The 19,767-nt window shown below is 39.1% G+C and overlaps 1 protein-coding gene and 1 long non-coding RNA gene across 2 annotated transcripts; both read right to left on the minus strand.

Annotated features, from left to right (window-relative positions):
* Positions 1-7,055: 7,055 nt before the first annotated feature.
* On the minus strand, positions 7,056-9,482 carry LOC124335895. The gene is made up of 6 exons (XM_046789389.1): positions 9,167-9,482; positions 7,920-9,100; positions 7,790-7,849; positions 7,648-7,727; positions 7,546-7,580; positions 7,056-7,481 (listed from the first exon to the last, which is right to left on the minus strand). Exons 1-6 carry the CDS (start codon positions 9,252-9,254, stop codon positions 7,312-7,314), a joined length of 1,614 nt encoding a protein of 537 aa, XP_046645345.1. The 5' UTR covers positions 9,255-9,482; the 3' UTR covers positions 7,056-7,311.
* A 299-nt stretch (positions 9,483-9,781) lies between these two features.
* LOC124338519 lies at positions 9,782-17,670 on the minus strand. The gene is made up of 6 exons (XR_006917859.1): positions 17,469-17,670; positions 17,244-17,356; positions 16,825-17,039; positions 14,896-15,301; positions 11,552-11,793; positions 9,782-10,422 (listed from the first exon to the last, which is right to left on the minus strand). It is a non-coding gene; the product is annotated as an uncharacterized LOC124338519 (long non-coding RNA).
* Between the last annotated feature and the right edge of the window lie 2,097 nt (positions 17,671-19,767).

Genomic DNA, 19,767 nt, shown 5'->3' on the forward strand with positions numbered 1-19,767 from the left:
ATATTTCCAGGATTTTTTTTTCTGTTTGGTTGCAGTGGGGTGGCCGAGAAAAAAAACAATAGGACACCGGCAGAAAGACGCAACAATGGGAACTCCTTGTTTTTTTTTTCGTTCAAAGAGAAATTTGAATATCCCACTCGTTATTACGGGTGATGACAACAACGCAGGAAGCCAGTCAGCAGCAGTTATAGGCATTTAATAAATGCAAAAGAGCGGACGGCCCGCTATATTTAAGAAAGGAACTCTGAGGTGGTCTCTATATAGTCGCATTGTAAGCAAATCTTTTCTACTGTGTGCTGTGTGTGTCTACCGATCAATGGAGATTTGAACTCGTGTCGAGGCGGTTCCATTTTGGGGATCACCGGGATCACGACCAGCGTCAGCCGTCAGTTAAGGTCTCGTCTTTCTGATTGGCTATCAACAAGTCTGCCTTCTCCGTCCTCTTCTTCTTCTTCTTCAGAAATAAATTTATTTCTTAGTAGAAGATCCGTTTGTAAAAATCCAGCTGGGAATTATTCGCCATTAGGCTGTATCTCGATGATTAATAAAGGAGATAATAAACAATGCACGAGATAACCTTCACGACCCAATCAGCTTATCTCAAAAGCCGAAATGACGTCATTAATTCGCCATCTTGTTCGGGCGGTTCTTTCATTTCCAAGCCAAATGGCCTAAAAAGGATCTTAGACTTTATACCTAAACGATAAACCACTTAGATTTCACTAAATTTCCCATCAAGTCATAATAATGTTCAATACAGGTGGTCTTTTATTTTCTCTGGCCAAAGCAATTTTTCAAAACGAAATGAAAGAAAAAACTCTGCGGTTCTAATATTTCGATTATGGGGCACGGGTAAAAACCAAGGCACGGGTCACTCAGCAGGTTACCTTTTATACCGCGCTCGTTTTTTTTTCCGACCCGTGTCTTTAAGATTTTTTTGGTAACTTATTAAATTCTTAAAAGCCCTCCAAAAATAGCCAAGATAATTCAATAAATGGGGGTTGATAATAACAGTCGTATGAGGGGGGATGATTGTTGACGCGCGATGGCGACGCACGCGAAGAAAGTTAATTTTGATAGACACTCTAATTCAGTTGGAGCAGAGGACTTATGGGGAGCTCGGTGGAAAGATAAATACCCTGGCGAGTAGTGTTTTGTGTTTTTCTCTATTCTTGTGGTCCGATCCATAAAACGGTTCCTCTCAATCACTATCTTTATACACACACAGGCGCACAGGGTCTGACTGCTGACCCCCACCAAATTCATTTTCTATAGAAAAGAAGAAAAGAAAAAAGGTTGGCTGCTGTCGCCATTCTGGCGGTGACCGCAACGCTTCTCAAAGGGGGGAAAGAAAAACCTTCGACTGCTATTTCTGGGGTTTGAGAAAAGAAAAAAGAAGAAAAAAGATTTTTATTTTTTGGTTTTACCACAAAGATTGTGCGCGGCTGCATCAGCTCTCCATCAAGGGCCACCTGCCAATTTGACAGATGAGGTTTGGCTTGGCCATCAAGTAGAGAGAGTCCATGAATGATTTGGACCTTTAGCTACATATATCAGCCTGTAATTCATCGCCATCCCCGCCTTCCATTTGCTTCTGCACGAAACGTTATCCGCGCTGTGTCCGTCTATAGGTAGCCAAAAAGAATTGGGCAATTTTCCAATTTCCTCGAGATGGGAAAGCATTGCGTTGCGCATTATGCCAACACTACAGGCGGACCGATTCGCCATAGAAAGGTAGTTTCGTTTATTTTAAAAAAAGAATAAAAAACATTTGATTTTTACATTGCCGCGCAGAAGGTGACGCCATGTCGTCGGAAAGCCATAACATCTCTCTTTTTTCTATGTGTGGTATAGTACAACATAGTGTTGTTGTGTGTGTATGTATGGCAGGAGTTCGTTAGTCATTCCTCCGAGTGTGGTTCCGACAAGCGAAACTTTCCATCATTTTTGATGGGTTGCCGCTGTTTCCATGTTGATATGCGCGTGGGAGGAAGAAATGCCCCCTCCAATAATATAAGCAGCGCGCACACACACACAGAGAGAGAGAGAAACCAGAAGCGCAGAATGTCACCCGAAGCCAAGAAAGAAAATTTTCTTTTTCTTTCCCCCCTTAAATCTAATGTTTGAGAAAGTCTAGGAAAAAGACGAACTTTTGTGGACAAGACAAATGAGGCGGAATATCAGTTTTAAAGAGAGCCACTGAGAAATGAGAATCCTTCTCGTCGTCCAGAAGATCTGTGTGATGAACTTTCGAACCGTACTGGTGTACACTGTATAGAGTCCAACTTTGTAGCACTCCCTAGCGCTCCAGCCCAATCGGCGCTATCTCCGTGAATAGGAGCCGCACGTACTACCACACCAACTGCTGTATATAGGAGCGCGCTTAATGATTTCCACATCTGATTCCACTTGAGAAAGAAAATAAGAAAAAGAAAAAAAGAGCTGATATTCACAGCAGCAACCGTCTATCTATCTCCTCCGATAATCTACTTTGAAATCTTTTGAGGAAGTCCGCAGAGTAGTGTAACAGCAGAGATCGCAGGACTCTCCTTATTTCCTTTTCCAAGCCTTGATACCCAAAACAAGAGTTCCGTCACACACAGCACACACACACACAATCGAATGCGTGGCATTTCAAACGAGTTCTTGGGAACGGTCGCGGCAAATTAGCCATTCAACGCCATTCAATAACCTTCAGACGATGCTAATCTCTATTTTTTTTCTCGGGTTGCTACGCTGACGCAATCAGAAAAAAATAAAAAGACGCTTCAGTTGTGTGTGTGTGCAATACACTTACCTGTGGCTGCTGCGCCGAGGGAATAAGAGTCGTGAAACGAGTCAACGACCAATTTCATTCCCCTAAAAGACGGTGGTAAAAAACAAACCTTGTAACGGCAGCAATATTATAGAAATATTAGCCCATAAGATTATACGGTTCCTTCTTTGACTTCTTTTCGTTCATCACAAACGACGCGGAGAAAACCCCAAAAATTTATTCCAAAAAGGGGCGAAAGGGCGCAACGGTTGAGAGAAGACGAAACGTTCCAGCAACAGCAGCAGAAGGCCTCTCGAAGAAGAAGAGGGCGGAGCGGGGGCTACTATATATTGCCAGAGTCGTATATATGCATAGAGAGAGGCTACATTCTATGCTGGCAACAATCTCATAAAGCACAAGAGCTCCCATGTTTGAGAGGCAGCAGCGCGCTGCGAAAGATGAAACTTTTTGAAGCCGCCAGAAAAGCTATGAATTTCGACACTACGGCCATCAGCAGCGGCGCGGTCTCTGACCAAGAAACTTAACAAGCTTCTTCAACACTCCCCCCCACCATCATCTCTTTGGTCCATCAGGAGCAGAGAACACAGTCAAAGTCAAAACGCCGTTTTGCCTCATTTCCATCAGGTTTCAAATCTATACGATCAGCATTACATTTCCACGATGACATGTAGTACGAAAGTTGTGCGACCTTAAAATTGGCAGGCTCCGATTCCCCTCCGCACTTGTCAACATCCAAACTGACAAACTGTGTTCTCCGATAACAAGATGTATACCAATCTGTCGAGGTTTCACACAAAAAAAACTTTATTTTTTTTTTGTCGCAAACTTTATTATTCAGGTAGAAACATAAGTTTGCTTCAAAGAGATCCTTTGGATCAAGCTTTGGATTTAGCTTTTTGTCTTCTCAATATTTCACTCTGAGACGAGTTTATTATATAAAAACGAGGACCCAATTACAGTGCGCAGTCATATTTAGAACTTGTGAAACTAAGTTCCCGATGTAGAAGACTACTGGCTGCAAGTGTAATTATACCAGAACTTTGGGTTTGATGTGGGTGTGTGCTTATGGTTGCTATAGTCAATTCATACATTTGAGCTATTTTCGATTCACGTCTGCCTGCCAGTCTTCACACGTGCGTCAATAACACGGCCACCGAACCAAAATAAGACCGCGTAACTCAGCAATCAGAAAATGACATTTACTTTTAGCGACTTTTAGCGTTCCACGAACTTGAAGGATATTTTTAATGGGGAATTTTCGAAACGTTCAACAGAGTTCCAACATAAAATCAACAAATTACAATACTTAAACAACTTGAAAACGCCGGGGAACGTTATCGTGTAAGTTTTAGTATCTTGACAGGAGCGGAATTTAGTTACATTTCTCTTATTTTCTTTTTTTTTCTTATTCTAGAGGGGAATTAGTTCATGTCAGCCGTCGAGGAAAGAGATATCCTTGTAGAGTGGGCGGTTTTTCTCTTTTTTCTTTCCCTTCAAAGTTTTACTATACACCACGGCTCGAGTTTGACACTTGACCGTCAACTACACATCGCCTCCGACTATTAGGATTAGGAAGTAGAACTGGGAGTCAGGGCCACAGGGAGTATATACTAGTAACGTAGCGTACGTGAGGCGACATCCGAGATGAGCTACACACAGGCACAGTGTGTGTATATAATAGCGCTCCTTGAAACAAGTTTCCAAATGTGTCTGACATTCAAAAGTCGTAAATATTAGATTCATAATCCTACTAAAAGACACGGCTGGAATAACTGCGCGATTGCCGTTTGTATCCGACATTATTCACTCTCGGAAAGCTTGGAGTGTGATTAGTTTATTTGGATAAAACTAACTAACATTATCAAGTCAAATCAAGACGCTTGTTTTATGACGCGGACGTGTGGGTGTACAACACTAATACCGCGCATAAACGTGCTGCACGTTCACCAGAAGAAAAATAAAAAGAAGGAGGAAAAAGGTTATCTATCGGTCAACAGACACCACACAAATCCTGAACTGGTTTTTCTCCCCGTTTTCGACCCCTCAGCAGCAGAGTCGACCCCCTTGATGGCCACGATCATCTTGTGCGTTATGTGTGTGCTTTGCTAATGGTGAAACAGTGTTTCGTATATACACACACGCGGAGCGCTTGAACTTGTACCCATATAAGTAATTCTTCTTCTCCTTTTTTCAAGTTTAAACAAACACTAACATGTGGCTGCCGTTGCCGCCGTTTCTCCTGAAAGAGTCCAGTGGAAAAAGAAAAATTGTAAAGAGACCGCGCCGACACCGCCACCCAATCGCAGTTCTTTAGTCCGAGCGGATGCCATGTGATCTCGAGCAATTCCAACTGCATATCCCAGCGGAAAAGAGGATCGTTAACTGGTGGCCCTGGTTCTATTTACTCAAGGACTCAGAAGAAGAAGAATCATTTCTTAGTTGAAAAAAAAGTTTGAAGGGAAAGAAAGAAAAAAGGCAGTCACATCACGTGATGGGTATAGTTCAGCCAAAAAAGTTGGTTGGGATGATCATTTATTATCTTAACGGTTGCTGTGCTGGTACTAGAATAACTGGAGAAGTGAAGCGGTGCAAGTGTTGAACAAAAGGAAGGTCGCCCAGCTTTTGTTTCTATATTTTAACTACTAGATCTATAAAACTTCAACTAGTCGTTTCTCGCCCAAGAAAAAAGACAATAGATATTGTTGGATTCCAATAGAATCCAAGTCGAAAGAGGCAAGGTGATGAGGCGGTCGACAGTGGCTAAAGCAGTAAGAGGTTGGCTCCAATTTTCCAGCCTCAATTTGGAGACGAGAGTTTAAAGTAAAAGAAAAGCGCAAGAAGGCGAAAAAATAAAAAAAAAGGAAAGACAATCAAGTCGGTCAAACTGCCGGTTCGTACTAATTTGTAGGCGGGGTCGCTCACCACTCGCCATGATATTTTTTTTTCCTTGGGAACTCAAACGTTCCGCTTTTTTTCCGTCTTTCCCACCTGGATCAATATATACGTGTATATACAGTCGACGTGTATAGTGCGTACCACGGCGTTTACAGGGTTGCGCCGGCAACACTCTTGGTCCCCCTCCGCCCTCACACCCACTTCAAATTATCTGTAAACTATCACCTCGCAATTAAATCTCCTCCAACCACCACCGCCACCACCTTTTCTTCCCCCTCCGAACAACCGAAAAAGAAGAAGAAATCATGCCTTGATGGAAGGTCTTCCTTTGGTGACTAGAAAACTATTGGGCGGACATTTCTACATAGAAAAAGGGTAATCGATTCAGAGCCCAAACTTGAGAAACAAAAGATTGAGAATGAGAGCATCACTAGATGCGCATTCAGTGCTGTGCTTCTCTTGGAGCCCACTCACACTGTACTGCTGTATTCCTCTAGCATCACTTGTGATTATCTGAGCGCGGGAACCAGAAAACTAGAAAAAAAAAACAACAAAAAACAAATATGAAACTACCGTGTGCTTGTCTCGTACTGTATAAGCCGAAATGTAAAACGTTTTTCTCATACAAATCATCGAGCAGTCGAGCTAGAAAAAACAAAACAAAAACAACACCGAGTTGCTTGTAAACATATCTTTCTAGATGTATGTTTCCCCAAACTCACCGGCCGCTTATGGCTGCGTTTAAATTGCATCATAGGAAAACAACCAAGTCTTTTAGGTCATGCGCCATATTATTATTAAAAAGCAGACTTTTCATCGTCAATAAACTCCTCTTTTGCCCGTGTTTGTTGTTTTCCTTTTCTTCTTCACGTTTATTACTTACTGCTCAATAAAGAATACACAGCAGACTCTTAAAAAGAGAAGAATCCCGTCTGGGCTGCGGCTATTCATTAATTAGCTTCGGTTAGACTCAAAGGCAATCTCTCGCTATATACTATGGCTATCCCTTTTTTTTTATTTTGTAGGGGAAATCGATAAAACAAAAATCATCGCCGTTTAACCCGCCCCAATAAAGGTTAAATTAGTGCGCGTGGGAAACACGTAGGCTACGCTCTACAATGTTCAATCCTATCTTTAAGCCTCACTTTAACTATTTTCATTTTCTCGAAACTTTTATTGTTTAGGTCAGGCAGAAACTTTGGCCATTATGAAGATGTTCTCACGTCATCCCTGTCTGTACTTAACTTTGTTTGATATTTTGTTGATTTAGAATTCCAGGAGATACGAAACTCAAGACGGAACTGTTCGATAAAGTTTCAATGAAAGGAAACAAAAATGATTTTAATTAAATCTAAAAATTTGAAATCGTAACAACTTTTACCAATAACTTCCAAATCATGTATTATGCAAACGTTAACTTCTGAAGAAAACTAAAGCGGAAACTTTACAAAAATGTGAACATTTCTGAAAACTGACTGAACATGTGTGAACGAATGAAATCTGTGTTACAACAGCACCTTTCGATGAAACAATACAAAAAAAGAACGTAATTAACAAGTTTCTCATATCTGTGCTTGGCAAAATGACAATCGCGAATTGAATCACTTTTGATTAGATTAAGGATGCCACATCATTGAGGCTTACATGCGACGTTTCTTCACTCCCACACTTGCCGTCTTGCGTTGGCTACGCTTAGTCCCAGGATCTTGGTCGGGTTCGAAATCCGAATCGGGCTGTGAGCCATCCGTTTCAAATATTACATCAGGATCGACTGTTTCGGATGAGGAGCCTGCCGCTCGATCCCCTTTACCTGGAACCGGACGAATGTTCGACTCGTGATAAATAACCCGTTTCTCTATGTCAATTTAAATTACCCCACTGTGAATGGTCGGGCCATGCGTTATACGATCTGGAAGAGAAGAAGAAACAGGTTCAACGTCATTAAGAGTATAATAAACGCAAAAATGATTCTCTACTTGTTGGATCGTGCGTTTCGTGCGATACGTTCCGAACGTGGGCGCTCCTCCATATTATTGATACAACCGTCAGCGTGACCCTAGAAATAAGGAGTTTAGGGTTATGAATGGTGAGTTCAGTGGAGCTATTTCTGGCACTTACTTCAATGACACTCAGCTGGAATAACTTGCCACAGATAGGGCACTCTTGTGTTGCGGAATCCTATCAGCAAAAATAACCAACGTCACAAATTAAACCAGCAATTATGAGAACTGAAATAGAACTGAAGAACCTCTTTGTTTTCAATGGGAGATTTCCTGTAGACCTCCATTTCAGCCTCAATAATCCCGTTAGATCCACCCGATCGCTTTCGTGATTCAAATATAGGGCTTGCCGGAGAAATATCCAATTTCCGCATGGAGGCGGCTGGTGGTGAATCGCAGACGATTTCAACGGCATCGACGCTTTCTTCTTGTGCATCTACAGGCGGAGTGGTACGACTGGTAGAGGGTTGATTGAAAATCTGGCGTCGTCTCCTGTTGCTGTTTGCACTAAGGATGATAGGCTTTCTCCATTTTATTGGCTTATAGCCCAAACTGTGTATAACCTTTAACTTTTCTTCGTTTTCGATCAGTAGTTGGGAGGGACCTTTGCTATCGTAGTTGAGATCTTCAGGCATCGGATGGGCTTCAACATTTTCAATTCGATTAAGCATTTCAGAATATTTCTTGCACAACGTTTTCATTGTTGCTAGTTTCGCTTTCTGACTGGGGTTAGACTGTTCCGTTTTGGTACGATTTACGTATTCTTTTTGGCGAGGAGGGGGGTCATCAATGAAATCATCGTCTTCTGTATCATCCGATTTCTTTTCCATCGTCGTTTCGCCTTTACGAGAGTTTCCATTTCGAGAACTTCTTTTCAGTGGTTCAATCTTCAATGGAAATTCATAGACGTCATCAATCTCGTCAGATGAAATGATTAAGTCACCTCTTCTTGAACTTAAAGGACGACTAGAGTTGGGAGATTCTGTACTGCCATCCCTTTTTTGAATTGATGCAGCAACCATTTTACTGCCATAGCTTACAGGTGATGTCTGTACTAATTTCTTGGAATCAATACTTGAAGTCTTTGCCTTTTGTAGTTTTGAAGCATTCTTTTGAAAAGGTTTTGTTTCAACTCTAGAAGAACTACAAGGTTTCCCTATGGTTTGCAAATTCTCCTCTTCACTTTCAGATAACCATTTAGGTGAATTTTTTCGAAACCTGTTAGTAGAAGTTGTTGTATCTGTGTGGCTAATCTCTTTTAAGTCGTCATCATCATCAACTATGTTGAAGTCATCATCAAATGATGTAACTGTCTGCTCAGATGGTACTGATTTTTCAGTTTTTTTGGCATCTTCTTTAGATTGCTGTAACATCTGATCCAGCTCTTTGCGTGTTTCATACGTATCATTATGATCGTAAATACCAGCCTCTGGAAACACACAAAGAAAGACAATTAGTGAAGAAAGTGACAGTGATTTCAAAAAGGCTAATATACCTTTCAGTCGACGGTTCATTCCCTCTTGTTCCATGGTTTCTTGCAGCGCAATATTGAATAATTGTTTCCTACCATTGTTTTTAGCCATGTTGAGAGCGAATCATCACCAATTATTTCCAGGATTTGATAAAAGTAAGACTAATTTACGTTCCAAACTTTTCAAACAAAAAAGGTTATTGAACGCTGGAATTCAAAGTTTTCATGGATAAACTCGCGTGTGCAAAAAATAATTAAAAAATACTAAATACTAACAATTCTTAAACGTCTTATTAACGACGATTCAACACTTTTTTTTTTCGTAAGCGACTGCTTTTGAACTAACAGCGTTGCCCAACAAATTTATTGTAAAAGTCAATATCAATTGCCTGAAATTTTTTGGGCTATTTATGCTCTATGCGGATTTCGGAATTAGCCCCTAATTTCAGGTTTATAAGCTAATCAGTAGGTTTATTTATATTGAATGTGCTTAGTATATGCCAAACCTTCTCTGGAGTTTTCTACTCCAATAAAATAACCATAGATATGGCACATCCAGAGCTGTAGTGCCCTAGAGCTATAGGGTACATCTCGGCTGCTTAGTCTACACTAGAAAAAATGTTCTCTTTTCACGGAATAGTTGCACAGCTCAAATTTATTGGTTTTATTTATTCGTAGTATATAGACAAATTAAACATTATAGACGTGTTACAGTTAAACGAAAATGGGGAGGGAAAAGTTCCAATATTCTGTACCAATAATCTTTTTGTTGCGCTCTTGCAATTCTCCAATCCGTGGTGGAATTTTCGTTTCTCAGTATCAGGGCAGGGTGTGAGAGATGAAGGAACGAATGTCAGATACGTTAATAAATACAATGCGATCGTTTGGACGAATTTGAACATAAAATCATAAACAGAATATCGTGACTGAATCCCAGCAGAGGATTGTAATTTGAATTTCAGTTTCCGGAAAGTAGAAATCGATTGCCTCAAACTACGCCGTGAGCCGCCATGTTATTTGGGTATACTTTCTTTTGAAGCTATTCATCGTTTGACGTACGTAATCCTTAGACTTAGAGTAGGAGGATAAGGAATGCAGTGGGAGAGACGGCGTCGCGATCCACTCATCGACTTCATTACTCAGTCTTTTATTTTTTCTCGTGCAGCGCCGGTTTGATCCGGAAATAACTGATAGCCGATGGAAGAATTTTGTTTCTGCTGCTGCTGCTGCTGTCACTGAGGCCGAACTCTCCATGTCTTAAGAAGTCCTGGTCCTCACTCCTGACATTTCCAAATTCAAAAGAACAAAACTAGTTTAACAGGGTTTAACACAATCAATCGACAATGTAAGTATATGGGCTACTTTTCAAAGTTTCTTCACCAAAAATTGTACGGTTAACTATTCCGGACATAACTATCTGTGACGTAGGCTACAATTTTTCGGTTCGCGTGTTTCGTCTCGTTTGCTTCTATGTTGGAAAACTTTGCCTGAACATTTCAGTGAATATGTAGGGATTTTAAAGTATTTTTTTATCTTGATTTTTAGGAAACATTACTTTAACTCAATTCCTTTCAATGTTATTTGACTTTCTTATATATTATAACACCACGCCCTGTTGCATGCTGTTGCACTTGCGCCATGTTACATTACACAAGAAATCAAAGTGGATTGAAGGAGACGACTTTAAAATTTATTGAATTGCTGTTGTCTATTTAAAGGGAATACGACGTTTCACCGGAATGATCAAAATTTTAACGTTGTATCCTTAAATCGGAAAATCCTATTGAATATTGAGTCCATTCAAAAATTTGTTATTTTGTTTCGGAGGATTAATGAGACAACTCTAGACGAAAAACAACTTCCCTGCCATTTGAATATTATGCAACAAAGGTGAATAAAAGATTATAGGAGGAAAGATCCATTTTAAATTATAATCTCACAATACGACAGACCTTCTGCGTAGAGACATGTGACATAAAATGACTTCCCACGCCAAAAAGTTTGTGCCGGTCTCATATGCAAGAGCGTGATTAACCATACTTTCCACTCAAAGTTTCAAGATTTTATTTTATTTTTTTTTTTTATGCTGCGGTTTGAGGTATTAAGATTCCTCCACGTGCTCCAGAAATAAAAGCCACGTTCCACCTCCAATTCTCCTCAAAAGACGCGACACATTGTTTCTTCCCGATTCAGGATCAAGTCATAACATCCCACCCACTTCTGTTCCGACATCTCATATATATTTTGCGCGCTCCACCTTGCCGCACAAGAGAATTATGCGGATGGCGTCTACATAATGCGTCATAACGTATTCAAGCTTAAAACTATGTTCCCGGATGAACGAAAAGTAGCTACATATGAAGAACAACACAAATAATAACTGAAGCGTGATGCACTAAAATAGCTTACCAGGTGGGATCAGATCTCTTAGCGGTGAAGAGAGTGAAGCTGCAACGACATCCGCCGATCATTCCGTGGTATCCGGTTAGTCTGCAAAAAAGGCGGCAGTCAAACCGTTTGCCGCCCGGGTGTTTGGCGACTGCTGATGAAGTCGGCCCGCACAGGACGAGTGCCGCGATCAACATCGCGCACGAAGTGTACGTCAATACGGAAACTTTTGGTGACATTACCAAGACAGCTGAAGAAGAAACCTGCAAGCGGGATTTTCCAAACAGATGACACCTTCAACAATGTTTTCTTATCAATTTATTCAATTTTGAAAAACAAAAACAAAAAGTGCGCTGTAGTTGTTTTAATATTCTGGCCACGATTCAACCCATAAAAAGCTTACACGTGCATGTGCGTTGTTGTGATTGATCTGTCTACTTACGATACCTTAGTCCTATACGTAACCGATGCAGTGATGTTTTTTGAGTAAGCATCAGTAGAAGTGAGTCAAAGCAAAAGTTCGTGTAGGGTTTTGTTTCCCGGGGAACGATCACGTCAAAACACCCACGATAAAGCAATTATGCAGGCGCTTGCAATTTCCTGCTATGCTATGTTGTATCTATATAGTGTCGAACATCTTTCTTTGAATCGTATAGTAGCCCACACATGTGTATACCTCAAATGATATATCACCAGCTATTGAAATCAAGGCTATCGTTACTACGAACTTTTGAGTGCAAGTGCGAGTCAATCTGCGCCAGAGTATTGAATGTAGTAGACTCACACTTCTCTAATTGGGGAAAGGCAATGAATCATGTTGCACTCATTCGTTCAACCTTCATGACTTTCATTGAATCCAGTGGAACCTACGCCTTTTCAAAGTGATGAAATAGGGATGCTGCTAGGCTACCACTCGCGCAAAACACAGTTATAATGAATCCGTTTTAGGATTACGTCAACCGAATTATTATAATACAAACTTTGGAATGTTATGGTCAACACAAGTCAAACAAGAAATCACGCGGGTTTTATGTGGGCTTGCACGAAAATAACTGCATTACCAATAATACATTTCTATAAATATTGAATGGGGAACAAGTTTGTGCGATGTGATTTAGATTTAAAATGCTTGTATTTCTATTGGCGAGGTTATTTACGGTACCTATCCTATACGTCTATGTTGGGTCCGGTTGGGTCGCTGACACGAGTGCCCCACATACATAACTAAAACGAACTGGTAGCGGTTAAATGAAATTGTTATAGATTTCTTCTAATCATTCATAGTCATTGTCTTCCATCTAAGTAAATTGCCTCGGACGCAACTGCTGCTGACCTTTATTTCGCCATACATTTTATAAGTCACGGGTTTACTTATGCTGTATCGATTGTACAGCAACGACTCCAATAAAGAATTCAGTTGACAAAAGGTGGGGGACAAGCCTCTGTTTGGTCAAACTTGTGGCCCCGGCTCCTTTCCCCCCAGAGATATATATATAAAGTTAGTATTGAGTGAAGATTCCTTTATATAGTGATGGATATTTACTTAGGAACTCCTTTTTTTAGCCTGCTGTATTCTCGTCGAGGTTAGCGGCTATGTGGTGCGCTTAGCACTACAAAGGAAAAACAGACCCTTGGAAGTGTTTCGAAGGTAAAAACAATAGATAAGCCCAGTCATTTTCGGGACACAATGAACATGATAGAACCATCGATCCAATAAGAAGGACTTGTGGCAAAATGGATGATTTAGTATAGGACCAAAACAGGGATGTACTTCTTACGGTCCACTGAACCACGATCGGGAATGAATCAAGTTATGGTCATCAGTCACACAAGCGGAATGAGTTGAGCACTGCGATGCTTTTATAAGAAAGAAAATAGTTTTCACTAAAGACTGGGTCTATTATATAACTTTTAAACGGCTAACATACAATAATTGCCAATGTACTACAAAATTCTTAACAAAAAGAAAATGATACTATGGGGCCGAATGGAGTTGTAAAATTCAAAGTAAGTATGTTCTCTCTTCGACTGTAAATGTAAATCAAATCCAGCTAAATAAATATGAAATGCCTCGGGCCCAAAATAGAAGAGTCATAAATACTTTCTGCTTCACTTTTTAAGAGCTCTATGATTTTTAGTGTTTGCATTATCGTAAAAAGAAGCATATGATTCAGAAAATTCAAGTTGGAAAAATTCGAATTCAATATGCAACAAGTGTACAGTAGCTATTATGGATCAGTTTTTCTTCTCTCGAGCGCTCTTAAGTATTCTAAAAGAGTGGCGTACAAAAAGTTGTCAAAAATTTCAAATTCTTTCGGTCTTCCATCCAGCCTGCTCGTATAAATTATTCGTTGAATCAAAATCCTACGTATCTCGGACGTGATCTACATATTGCCCACATAGAATTGCCCTATGAACTTAAGACTTTGTAAAAGTGAAACTACAAGTTCAAGAAAAATATACATTTTGAATTGCATTTAACTTTTATATTAGGCAACAGTTTCTTAAAGGATGACATTTTTTCGTTTGTAGTTTCTTCCCATTGACCTCATACCTATAAGCCAAATGAAAGCTATAGTAACATGGCCTATACACTACTACTCTCTAAATCAATCATTCGACAAATCTATCAGACGACACAGAGAGGTTTATAATAAAGTGCATAGTTTACAACTGCGTCCAGCGCCCTCCATTTGCGTGTAGGCTACAATAGAGGATTTAACCGTTTTACACCAAACGTTACAGTATGCAGGATAATAGATGAAGCAACTATAGAAGGTGCAATAGATAGATTGCAGGATTTTGGGCTCTTCAAGCTTAAATTTGAACATTCATTTCCTCGCTTTCTTGTTGGGTCTTTGTGAAAACTGCAGTTTATTCCTTTTCATATGGATCAATCAAGTCTCTTAAATGTCGCGCCTCTGCCAATCTTCTATAGGGGCTAACAAAAGTCTTTGTTTGATTAGTCTGTGGCCACCTTACGTTTTAGACCCTGATTAACCGTAACGTTTCGCAACGATATTTCATGAACACATTCGCTGTGTATGAACACGAGTAGCTATTGTGACCCATTATCTTTTGAAGTGCACAATAACAGAGAAGGATGATGCGCGTGATTTGGGTGCTGCCAAAGACACCCGATCATTAATCTCAAGTCGGTACAAAAGAAATGTGAGATGCGTTGCAGCTGAGCAAAAAAAAAAAAAAAAATTCAAATTGTCTATTCACTAGTTTCACTACATACACCTTTAACTAAGAAATTAGCCTCTTAAAGCTTCATTAGTCCTTTTTTGTCATCGACAAATGGACACCACCTACTAGGATAGATAAATTCATTAAACCTAGTATAAAGTGACGTAACCAACCTTTTGTTCAGGAAGAAATCTTTAAATGGGGAAGTTTGTTGCCGCAAATTACAGTCCGTGACAGAGAAAAACGCACTTTTCGGGGACTATACTTAACGCTGTAGTTGATAAAACTCAATTTACTGAGAGAAAACTAAAACGTAGCTATATACCGCGATAGCGAGCGTCCGACGTTTCTGCGTAAAAGCTCCTTCCGCACGGTTTCCAGGTGGAGAATGAAGGCGGATCGGTCGTGAGCAGAGAGCTTTATATCTCTCTCGTCGCCTACTTCCCTTGACGTCCCGGCTCGACTAACCCGCGCGCGGGTTTTACACGTGAGTCACGCGGTAGAGTGGTGGAAGAGTGGCGGAAGAGTACAGTGTGTTGAACAGAGAACAAGCATTCTTTATCGTTACTGAGGAAATATCTAGGATCGAAAAATTCATACAAAGAACGAGAAGACGAGTAAATTAATACAAAATAGGATGATATACTACAGTACCTCTGCTAACATATACGTCTTGCATTCCTAAATCTACAGTAGATTAGACAAGAAGGTTTTCCGTACAAAGAATTTAGAATATTTAGAAAAAAATTTCAGAAGTCACTAGTAAAAAAAGAGAGTAGGTAGGAGGAAAGAAGGAACGCAACTCCTGCATGAGGGGGCGTGCAGTCATGTTGGAAACGTCGGGATATGTATTTATGCAATTGACAGTTTCATATTGCTACCAAGGGTTCTTTGATAAAAAATAATAATGGCATCTGGTTGCAAAATACATAGAGATAGGCCCATAGGTTAGGTAGAAGATATTGGCATAATATGAGACTAGGTAGAATATAATTACACAACCGCATAAAAGCACTACAATGACTAAATAAAAATGATACTTCCTCGCTGTACCCTGTAGCTCCGGTTACGCTTTAAATCTGATTGAAAAGATTGATACATTTTACGTTTAGCTTGACCCAATCAAAACATTTCCCCTGCGTTGGCTGCAAATGCTCGCGTTGCGAGAATAATGGACAACACGGAAACTTTGATTTGAATCAAACGTTTTCCTTGCCCCAAAGCTCATCAGATATGGAATACGAAGTGCTATTCACAAATGAATGGACTAACCAGCTAACTAACCAGCTTCACTTTAAAGAAAAACAAAAATTGATCCTAGCTATTTTGGGAACGTTCCTGTTCCTAACTCCAGCTTGGCAATGCAGCGTCAAATCATCATTCATGACACAAGGAGTACGGATTTCAGGGCATCTCTTGCCTGGGGATTTCACTTATCCAATGGACGTGTGCGTAACCTAATTATTTTTACAAGCACGTGCCCATCTCAATGATATCGTGTTGGTATTCTAAGAAAAATATCTTTTCTGAGTGATATGATTTAATCTCAACCAATGGCGATAAGGTTACCAGAGAAAAGAAGACACGAGAGAAAATCTTTTAACGTTCCGACTCCGAGTATATGAAAACGATTAACGAATAGTAAAAGCTTTTGAAAAGGGTAGTTTACCAGGCCAAATCTCATCTTGTCATAAAAAAGATGAGAGTCAGAAAAAGGAGGCACAAATGAAAATAGTAAGTTATTTTATTTTTTAACTCTACGGCGTACTCGGGGACTCAACGCTCGAGTAGTATATGAAGTACCTTATAGATTGACTATGAATCTATGAGAAGCATATGATTAAGAGAATTTCCGAATTTCCCATACTGATTTAAAATCTAAATATGCAAATGAATAAACAATGAAGAGACGAGTTAAATACTCCGTGGGATTTCTTCAATTTACGATTTACCAAACTTTTCTCAAGCTGTCTCAAGCATAGACGAGTAGATATTGAAAACAAGAGATAATTGCATCACTTCTACGTAACGAATAGTCAAAAAGGATAGATAGTCAAAAAGTAAATAGTCAAAAAGGAAGAATAGATGTACATTTGTCCTACCTTTAAGCCTGGGAAATACAGTCAGGCATCCACAAGTGGTCCATCCTGAACAGTCGAATCCAGGTGAAAGACATAGGAAACAGGGGGTCCTGCCCAAACACACATGGGTATACACACGAGAACAGAAAGGATTTACCAAAAAGGGGAAGAAAAGATCCTTAAATCTACCCGACATCGGTAGTTTCGTTTCTCTAAACAAACGGGATGCTGCTTCTCTAAATAAGAAATAAAAATTGTGTTACGAAAAAATATTGACAGAAACAACATTATGTTTGGAAAAAGTGTTAAGTGATCCAGTGGGTTAATTGTTAATAAACAGGAGAATTTAAGATTCTTATGCAATACACTGCATTACAAGTCATGCATAATTAAAAGATCTAGCAGGTCAGATGATTATAAAAGCAACAAAAAATTATTACCCAATCGATAATAACTGAGATTGTTGCTGATGACAGTGACAACCTGACAGACTGTCAATAGCAGCACAAGCACAACTGGCATATTGTTACAATGGCTGGCTCAGGCCTGAAATCTGCTTAAAGAAGGTAAAAGTCAGGAATTAAAATTTCACAAAACTTGAACAGGTTTCTTTAATATTTAAGGTACCATAATCTTTCTATGGTAGTATTCTTAATTTTCTTTACCTGCTACAAGTGCTACATATGGCATGGGGAGTGGGCATTATTCCATTAAGCAATTCAATAAAAGAGACGCGACCTGAATTGACACGACGGCCACATTATTGTAATTTGTTTTGTTCATTGATAATGTGCTATTTTTCGTGCAGCCACGAACGTTTCCTAAAAGTTATCGTTCTGTTTTTCTTGTAATGTTGACCTTCGCCTCTTTTTCTAGACTTATTGAAAACAAAAGCAGACGAGAGACACTGGGGTGTGGAGTAATTTTTAAGATATCGATAGAAATTAAATATCGACCCCCTCCCTAAATCCAAAGTCCAAACCTCTCATGAGTACGATAAAAGCGGTTCTCGGATTTTGTCTCACCCGCGCACGACATCCGTTGGACGGATCGAGATTATTTAATGTCTTCAAATCCAGAAGAAATATAATCTGAATATAATATACGTATGAGCTTTGTTGTTCAAGGAGAGATGCGTCGGCTTGAATAACTTTATTACTAACTCCTGTTTTACAAATCATAAGCGGATTCGATAATAAGATACAATTCTACCAACTATATAACTAGATATTATTAGCTTATAGATAGATGTATAACTTACATTTTTCATTATACTAATAATTCCTAATATAATGCATATAAATGAATTCCAATCAGAACTAGAAATTCGAAAATTGTTAGAGGTATTAGATGATGCTGAATTAACGAGTTCTATGCCAATTTTGGCAATTCATTATTTCATGACTATTAGGGATACTCTATTTTAAACTAATCTTGGACTCAGAATATAAATTATTTCCTATATCAAACTTGATTGTGGATCTTTAAGTAGAGTTAGCATTCCATACTGCTATAACCTGTGCTGGCTTGAAAACAATTAAGGAAAATGAACAACCACAGAAATGTCGTCACTGCTCATTGTTTAAATTTTTGATATACTGTACATCATGTGCAGGCTCTAACATTGTTTGGATAATAACTTTTTTCTTAACTATTTCGGTCAAGTGCGCAACGCCTTGTCATCGACGGGTGAATTTCTTTATTGGTTTTTAGTTGACCGTCATCGATTGAGAATTTCTTATTGACAAATATCGGTAGTTTGCTTTTATAAAAGTTATAGACTATGAACTTGTTAACTGATTGGACGATTTATCTTGTTATTTATTATTTTATCTTCATTGTACATTTTCCTTTAATGTTTCAGGAATGAAGTGTTTTAGTTTCATCATCGTGCTGATAGAATGGAATAGTTTTATATTCTTATTGTGGATATCCATGAGCAAACGATAATCTTGAAAATTCCAATATATCGCACATCTAATCAACACACATCAATTATAATTGACTTGTGAAGAAATGTATGAAAGCTTAATTCATGTTTTCGCCCAATGATAATATGTGTGGACGTCATGGTCCAAAATATGTAAAGTCCCTATAATTCCCAACTTAAATGGCGATTAAACATCTGACATTTTCACAGATTTTATACACGAAGGGTGTTAATAGCTACACATTTATTCAGCGTTTATTGTCGCGTAGAGGGTAGATTTGCCACAAATCACTTATCCGAGTTTTGGGTATGTAGCTCAGCACATCCGTGAATTGAGATTTTCTTACTGAGACTTTCTTTTGCACTCGACATCCGTGAATCGACGATCGTGAAAATTTTAGTACATACTAGTTTGTCTCAATTAAGCCCCCTGCCCCCTAACCAAAGTTAAAATAAAAGTAAAAATTTGCGTGAAATAAAAAAATTTACGATTAAACTTCTCAACAATAACAACCCAGAAGAGTTGAAATGGCCATTTTCGAAAATTGCTGACGATCAAAAGGGGTGAATTACTATGTATCTATTAAAACGAATTAAAATATTTAAACCATGGGTAAACTTTACCGACTGCTTATGGCTAAACATGATGCGTGCACTGCTTCAAACTGCTCGTTATTTCAAATATTTATCAACTCGAAAAATTTATTTGCAAAAAAAATTATCAGATATTCACATTTAATCGACGAAGCCTATTCGTTCGGAAAACGAAATGGAAGAGGGCGGGGCCATGTCTGGAAATCAATGGGTCACGATAATTGTTTGCTTTTGACGTAGATAGATTTAATTAATAAATGTTACAGTTAAACTGAATTAAATTTATTATATTATATTATATTGAGCTTTAATCTTAAAGAAGAAATTCATTGACTTGGGTAACTTTTATACCAACTCATGTTTTACGAATCTTTCGCGCAACCGTTTTTATAGCGACCAATTTACGAACGATATCAATTTTTTACTAGGACATTTTTTAT

The sequence above is a fragment of the Daphnia pulicaria genome, chromosome 4 (genome assembly GCF_021234035.1).
Source record: "Daphnia pulicaria isolate SC F1-1A chromosome 4, SC_F0-13Bv2, whole genome shotgun sequence".
Lineage (NCBI taxonomy): Eukaryota > Metazoa > Arthropoda > Branchiopoda > Diplostraca > Daphniidae > Daphnia > Daphnia pulicaria.